We start from the raw sequence: 8,771 nt of genomic DNA on the forward strand, positions 1-8,771 counted from the left end.
CGCTGTTTACCTAGTAATCTGTTCAGATTATTTATAATTTCCATATTGCATATGTATGTTTGACTGACACGTATGATGTTTTATTTTCTTCTCGGAATCGTATGCAGTGCTGTTTTTTTGAAAATTTTAATTAGGTCTTGCTTTCTCGCGAAGAACATATTGGCCTGCCTGCAAATGGAGAATACAGCATGCTATGATTTGCATCAGCAATCCTGGAAGCATTGGCAAGCCTGTTGTAACGTTTGCTAAACAGATTCAATTGAGTGTAGTTGTTGTACAATGGAGACTGAGAACAGGATCATTGTGTATGAATGGAGGACTGATAGACTAGATGGAAAAGGGACAACGGTCACGGTGAAGCCCGGTAAGTATCCACAGACATCGACGATTCTTCCAGTAACTCCCCGTTTTCACTACCATTTGATCGATGATCAATTAGTTTTAAATCATTAAACTTTAAATGGGTCTGATGTCATATCTTGTTTCTACAAAGTGTGTCAGAGAGGACGTAAGCACAGGGTGCCTTTTACGGATGAGCCATTGCTGTAGAAATATTCAAATATTCGCATCAGTTCTGCTTGTCAACCATACATTTTGACACTCTCAAAAACGCCCAAAAACCAAAAATTCATACAAACGATTAATGAAAAATCAGGTGCATCTGCCCTAAAGGAAGCAGTTTGAGAGGAGGCAGGTTAATAGGCAGAATATCAGAGATGCATTTATTTTCTACTGCAGTAGGTTTTGAAGAGCTGTATCGATGCATGGCTCTTCACTGTTGAATGAGGATGACTGGAATTATGTGGTTTGTCCTGTGTGGTGTGATTCTGTAGACTGAATCTACACTCACTGTGTTAAAAGTCAAGGTGGTAAACTGAATTAATAGAGTGAGATGGAGAGGGAAATTACTGCTATGAGTAAGGATGAAATGTTGGTGCAATCCTCGCAGAATGAATCCAACCGACTGCTGTCAGGCTGTGGGAAATATTGTTAGCAGTTTAAGGCATAAACCGCAAGCAGGAAAGAAATACATGTGGGTGTATATATAAATGAGTCAATGAGATGTAAGAAATAATGAAAATTCTCTTCTCCAATTTATTCTTAAATTGTACGGAGAATAGCATATCCTGCTGATAAAAAACAACAACGACATTAATAATAATAATAATAATAATAATAATAATAATAATAATAATAATAATAATAATAATAATAATAATAATAATAATAATAATAATAATAATAACAGCAACAACAACAACAACAACAACAACAACAGCAACATCTAAAGGGAAGGGAAAAAAACTTGAGATCAGCACGTACTAAAATCCGGTCGAAAATAAACGTTTGCCCTCAGCTGCTTAGAAAATTATATGAACCGTCTATACCGTTAAGTCGCCTTACTGTGATCAGCATGTTACAATGCAAGTGGCTGTAACTATAGAGGAAAAATTGTAAAAAAAAACAACTATTCTGGATAGAACACCTATCAACTCGGACAAACAATCTAATTAATCATAATACCGTATTAAACTGACGTTTAAATTAAACACCGCAGAACTGAGAAAGAACGAGTTCGGCCCGTTATACAATTGCAGGGTTTGTGCAAATGTTTCATGAAATCTTTTCTTTCTTCCAAATAGACGTCCAAAATATGAAATATGTTTTGATAGTAGCAAGATGTCCGCAATTTATCATGAGTCCCTGAATTAATTTCACTGCATCAATTCCTTATAATAATTGTCACCGAACATAAATATTGTTTACTCACATATCATGTGAAACAGGTTTGCGTGAGAAAAAAGTTCCTTGTCATATTTGAGACTTCTTTTCTGACAGTTTACGGTAAATCAGCAGTAATCCTCCTTTGCATTCATGCAGAATCCATTTCAGTAACATCTGAGAGTCCTGAACTACAAAGAACACTTTCCGACACCGCTATTTTAAGATGCCGATATGACGTCTATTGCCGCAACAATTTACACTGGTATCGGCAGCTTCCAGGGCAGTTACCCATATTCCTATTTCAGGGGAAAACCTTTGGAGCACAGGATAAGATAAAAAATGCCGGAGATCGAATTACTGGTTTTGTCGATCCTGTTAAGAAAATCAGCCAACTGACGATCTCCAAAGTGCAACTGAGCGACGCTGCTGTGTATTACTGTGCAATGAGTCGGTTTACAGCACTGTGATGCCGTGCATGGGCAGCGCTGTTCAAGAACTAGTGCGTTTCTCGTTACAAGCACACAGTGCTATTATGCAGCCAGAGAACAATACAAAAACTCATTTAGTGGTAACATATAAATACACCACTGCCGAGAACGGAGACAACGGCAAGAAACCACAATGCGGTGGGATTTTTAGTTGAATTGTGATCGAGAAAATAAAAGTACCAGAATCAAGACCCACAATGTTCAGGAGGAAAACATCATATCCAGATGGAAGCACTTGGTTCCAGCAACGATTTCCATGGAAGCTGGCTGATCTACTGTTTCCTCTCATTTCTACTGATGGATGACACCGAACCCTCAAGAATATATTCCATGGAACCAAAAGGCATCACTGCCTTCAGTAATTTAGCATTGTATATCAGAAGGTCATATGATATAGGAAAGCAATTGCGCCACTCGACCTTCGGGTGTGCCCTGCCATTCTGTCTTTACTGTTTGTAGTCAACAATGCATTCTCCAGTTTAGCCATGTGTTGCATACAATCTTCCAGCCTTTTTGAATGAAAGAACATCGCAAATCCGTTTGTGCTGTGTGAACGGCGGCAGAAAAGTAATGGACATTAAAATGTTACAAATTCCAAACAATAAATGCATAATCTATTGCTTTGGAAGTATACGGCATCACGAACTACAGCTACCATTACGTTTCTAGAAACATAGAAAACCTACAGCACAATACATGTACTTCGGCCCATAATGTTGTGCGGAACATGTCCTTACCTTAGAATTACTAGGATTATACATAGCACTCTATTTTTCTAAGCTCCCATGTACCTATCCAAAAGAATCTTAAAAGGTCCTATCGTATCCGCCTCCACCACCGTTGCTGGCAGCCCATTTCTCGCACTCACCAATCTCTGTGTATAAAACGTACTCCTGAGATCTCCTCTGTACCTATTTCGAAGCAATTTAAACTTGTGCCTTCTTATGACAGCCATTTCAGCCCTAGGACAAAATCTCTGACTATCCACATGTTCAATGTTTCTCATCATCTTGTACACGTCTATGAGTTCACCTCTCATCCTCCGTCGCTCCAAGGAGAAAAGCCCGAGTTCACTCAACCTGATTATTTTAAGCCATGTCCACGCCCGTGCCCTTATCCCAAAACTACCTTAGGGATACTGAATGTGTCTTCTTGATATGTAAGATGTTTTCACCTGAGACTATTAATGTGCAGGCCATGGTAATTGAGAGTCTTCTGTCGCTTTCAGTTTCTTCCGATAGCACGAATCTTATTACATGAAACAGCACAATTTTGACAATTGGTTTCTAATCCAACACAACGGATTGATATAATACAGGTAATCGAGATAACTAGGAGAAGTGCAGCGAAAGAAACGTCCGTCGTTAGATGTTGCAAGGAAACGTCGTAATTCCTCATAAGAGATAACCCACCGTTTTTCATTCTTCTACTTTGCTTCAGTTTCGTCAGAGCAGACACTTGTTCGTACTGGGTTCACCAGCAGTGCACTAAAATATGCATTTCACTTGAACGAATTCCTGCCTCTGTACATTGGAAAACAAAGTGAAACATATACCTCTAATATATATATATTTTTTTCATTACTGCTGCATTCCTTTCTATATAGATGCAATTATATAATTATTTATATCTATATATTAATAAAATACTGAGTTATATTTCTGGCGGCACAATAACGTAGTGGTTAATTCGACTCTGTTACTGTTCGGGAAGTGAAAGTTCGGAGTTCCATTCAGTTTCATAGTAAGTACTATGTGCGCCCTCCCCATGGTTTGCGTGGGCTTTCACCCAGCGTTCTTGTATCATCTAACAGTTCAAAGACTACTCCGTGGAGTGATTTGTCATTGTATATTGATTGTCCGATGATTAGGTTCCGGATAAATCAGCGTTGTCAGTGGATTCTGGTGCGGCACGGTATGAGGATCTGGTATGGCTTACTGTGTGCTGCAGCATGAAACAAACAACTATGTACATCTTTCAAGGAATTGAAACAACATTCGCTCATAAAGACATATGGTAAGTAAACAGGCTTATAATCGATCGCCAACCACACAGCAATAATTAGTATATTTTATTTTTTCCAGAAACAATCACGTTCCATTCTGATTCCATCTTTTCCATACTGGGAATGTTATTTTAATCTCAATGGCCAATTAGACCGTTATCTCATGGACTACTTTTTTTATTAGGATAGGTTAATCATCATATAATTGACTAGTAATACCGACAATTCTGATAAGTTCTCTGGACATCTCTGAAGCTTATTTATATTTTCAAAACGTTTCGAAAGTAATCTGCATCCAGCATATACAAGTGAAAATCAAAAAGAGGTGACAATGTAAATCTAATAGTGAAGCATCGAGACCAAAACAGCACAGAATATTTAAACAGGCTTTACGCTCTCTCCGTTATACTCAACCGACACTTTCCCCTTTGTCTTTTCCACATATTCCCAATAACTGTCATACATCAAGGATTGTACCGTTTGCTTTCATGTGGAAAAGAGTTCACAATTAACATTGCAACTACAAACTTCTACATCTGCTGCTTATTAGCTCAACCGAAGAGAAGATATATATATTTTTAAATTCTATTTAATTTTTTAACTAATTTGTTGCTGTTCTTTACACGCAGAGCCACTGCGCCTCTCTCCCTACCTTGTCATCCCTCCGATCACGAATATCACCTTGATCATTCAGTTCCGGAACATAGAAACATGGAAAATAGGTGCAGGAATAGGACATACGACACTTCGAGGCTGCACCGCCATTCAGTATGATCATGGCTGATCATCCAAATCAGTACCCTGTACCTGCTTTCTCTCAATACCCCCTGATACCTATAGCCACAATGGCCATGTCTGACTCCCTCTTCAGTATTGCCAATTAACTGGCCTCAGCTGTTTCCTGCGGCAGAGAATTCCACAGATTCACCACTCTCTGTGTGAAGAAGTTTTTCCTCATCTCGGTCCTAAATGACTTCCCCTTTATCCTTAAACTGTGACTCCTCGTTGTGGACTCCTCCAGCATCGGAAACAAGCTTCCTGCATCTAACCTGTCCAAACCTTTTAGAATTTTATACGTTTCAATAAGATACCCCCTCAATCTTCTAAATTCCAGCGGGTTTAAGCCTAGTCGATCCAGTCTTTCTTCATATGAAAGTCCTACCATCACAGGAATCAATCAGGTGAACCTTCTTTGTATTCCCTCTATGGTAGGAATGTCTTTCCTCAGATTAGGAGACCAAAACTGCACAGAACACTCCAGCTGTGATCTCACCAAGGCCTTGTACAACTGCAGTAGAACATCCCTGCTCCTGTACTCGAATCCTCTTGCTATGAATTCCAACATACCATTTGCCTTTTTCACCACCTGCTGTACCGGCATGCCCACTTTCAATGGCTGGTGTACAGTGACACCCAGGTCTCGTTGCACCTCCCCTTTTCCGAATCGGCCACCATTCAGATAATAATCTGTTTTGCAATTCTTGCAACCAGAGTGGATAACCGAACATTTATTGACATTAAATTGCATCTGCCATGAATCTGCCCACTCAGTTAATCTATCCAAGTCACCCTGCATCCTCTTAGCAGCTTATTCACAGCTAACACCGCCGCCCAGCTTCGTATCATGGGCAAATATGGAGATGTTGCATTTAATTCCGTTGTCTAAATCATTAATATTTATTATAAACAACTGTGGTCCCAGCATGAGCCTTGCGGTACACCACTAGTCACCACCTGCCAATCTGAAAAGGTCCCGTTTATTCCCACTCTTTGCTTCCTGTTTGCCAACCAATTCTCTATCCACATGAATGCCATACCCCTAATACCGTGTGCCTTAAGTTTGCACACTAATTTCCTTTGTGGAACCTTGTTAAAAGCCTTTTGAAAATCCAATTATATCACATTCACTTTTTTTGCCCACTCTACGAGTTGCATCCTCAAAAAAATTTATATTGTTCGTCAGACATGATTTTCCTTTCACAAATCCATGCTGACTTTGTTCAATGATTTCACCTCTTTCCAAATGTGCTGTTATCACATATTTAATAACCGACTCCAGCATTTTCCCCACCACCGATGTCAGGCTAACCGGTCTATAATTCCCTGGTTTCTCTCTCCCTCCTTTTTTTAAGAAGTGGGGTTATATTAGCCACCCTCCAATCCTCAGGAACTAATCCAGAATCTAAGGAGTTTTGAAAAGTTATCACTAATGCATCCACTTTTTCTTGGGCTACTTGCTTGAGCACTCTGGGATGCAGACCATCAGGCCCTAGGGATTTAACTGCCTTTAATCCCGTCCAGTTACCTAACACCACTTCCCTACTAACATGTATTTCCCTTAGTTCCTCCATCTCACTAGGCGCTCGGTCCCCTACTATTTCCGGAAGATTATTTATTTCCTCCTTAGTGAAGACAGAAGCAAAGTAGTTATTCAATTGGTCTGCCATGTCCTTGTCCCTATTGATCAATTCACATGTTTCTGACTGTAAGGGACCTTCATTCGTCTTAACCAATCTCTTTTTTTCCCCTTTTCACTAATCTATAAACGCTTTTACAGTCAGTTTTTATGTTCCCTGCCAGCTTTCTCTCATAATCTTTTTTGTTCCCCTTTCCTAATTAAGCCCATTGTCCTCCTCTGCTGTATTCTGAATTTCTCCCAGTCCTCAGGAGTGCCGCTTTTTCTGGCTAATTTGTAAGTTTCCTCCTTGGAGTTGATACTGTCCCTAATTTCACTTGTGAGCCACGGTTGCACTATCTTCCCTGGTTTATTCTTTTGCGAACCTTGGATGAACAATTGTTATAGCTCATCCACGCGATGTTTAAATGCTTGCCATTGCATGTCCACCGCCAACCCTTTAAGTATCATTTGCCGGTCTATCTCAGCTAATTCATGTCTCATACCTTCAAAGTTACCCTTCTTTAAGTTCAGAACCTTTGTTTCTGAATTAATTATGTCAGTCTCCATCATTATGAAGAATTCCACTATATTATGGTCACTGTTACCCAAGGGGCCTCGCACGACAAGATTGCTAACTAACTCTTCCTCATTTCTTAATAACCAATCTAGAATGGCTTGCTCTCTAGTTGGTTCCTAGACATGTCGGTTCAGAAAACCATCCGGTATACATTCCAAGAAATCTTCCTTAGCACTCTTACCAATTTGGTTCACCCAATCTATATGCAGATTCAAGTCACCCATTATAACTACCGTTCCTTTATTGCACGCATTTCTAATTTCCTGTTTAATGTCATTCCCAACATCACTACTAATGTTTGGTGGCCTGTACACAACTCCCACTAGCGTGTTCTGCCTCTTCGAGTTATGCAGCTCTACCATATTGATTGCACATCCTCCAGGCTAATGTCCTTCTTTCTATTGCGTTAATATCCTCTCTAACCAGCAGCACTACCCCACCTCCTTTTCTTTCCTGTCTATCCCTCTTGAATATTGAATATCCCTGGATGTTGACCTCCCATCCTTGGTCAACCTGGAGCCATGTCTCTGTGATCCCAAATATACCATATCCATTGATAGCTATCTGCACATTCAATTCATCCACCTTGTTACGAATGCTCCCAGCAATGACACACAAAACCTTCAGGTTTGCTTTTAAAACACTCTTAGTCCTTATACAAATAAGTTCAAAAATGGCCCTTTTTGATTTTTGCCCTGGATTTGCTTGCCCGCCGCTTTTACTTTTCATCTTACTTCTTTTTGCTTTTACCTTCATTTTAAACCCCTCTGTCTCTCTGCACTTGTACCCATCCCCCTGCCACCTTAGTTTAAATCCTCCTGAACAACACTAGTAAATGCTCCCCCTAGGACTGGTTCCAGTCCGGCCCTGGTGCAGACCTTCCTGTTTGTACCAGTTCCACCTCCCCTAGAACTGGTTCCAATGTCCGAGAAATCTGAATCACTCCCCCTTGCACCAATGTTCAAGAACATATTCATCTGTAATATCCTTCTATTTCTACTCTGACTAGCACGTGTCACTGGTAGTAATCCCGAGATCATTACCTTTCTGGTCCTACTTTTTAGTTTATCTCTTATCTCCCTAAATTCACCTTGTAGAAACACGTCCTGTTTTTTTACCTATATCGTCGGCACGTATGTGCACCACAACCACTGGCTGTTCACCCTCCCACTCCAGAATATCCAGCAGCCGCTCAGAAAGATCGTTGACCTTGCAGCAGGGAGGCAATATACCATCCCGGAGTCACATTTGCGGCCGCAGAAAAGCCTATCTGTTCCCCTTACAATCGAATCCCCTATCACTATAGCTCTCCCACTCCTTTACCTTCCCTCTTGTTCCGCAGAGCCACCCATGGTGCCATGAACTCGGCAGCTGTTGCCTTCCTCTGTTGAGACATCTCCCCCAACAGTAGCCAAAACATTTTAGGAGGGAGATGACCTCAGGGGACTCCTGCACTACCTGTCTACTGGTACGCTGTCTACTGGCCACCCATTCCCTTTCTACCTGTGTAGTCTTTACCTGTGGTGTGACCAACTCACTGCACGTGCTATTCACTACTTTCTCAGCATTTCGGATGCT

The 8,771-nt window shown here is 40.6% G+C and overlaps 1 gene segment (V, D, J or C); it reads left to right on the top strand.

Moving 5' to 3' along the window:
* The first annotated feature begins 279 nt into the window (after nt 1–279).
* On the top strand, nt 280–2,192 carry LOC140716316 (T cell receptor alpha variable 4-like). The segment is given in 2 exon segments: nt 280–364; nt 1,840–2,192. Coding segments are annotated over 2 exon segments (438 nt in total).
* The last annotated feature ends 6,579 nt before the right edge of the window (nt 2,193–8,771 follow it).

Source organism: Hemitrygon akajei, chromosome 25 (assembly GCF_048418815.1).
Source record: "Hemitrygon akajei chromosome 25, sHemAka1.3, whole genome shotgun sequence".
Lineage (NCBI taxonomy): Eukaryota > Metazoa > Chordata > Chondrichthyes > Myliobatiformes > Dasyatidae > Hemitrygon > Hemitrygon akajei.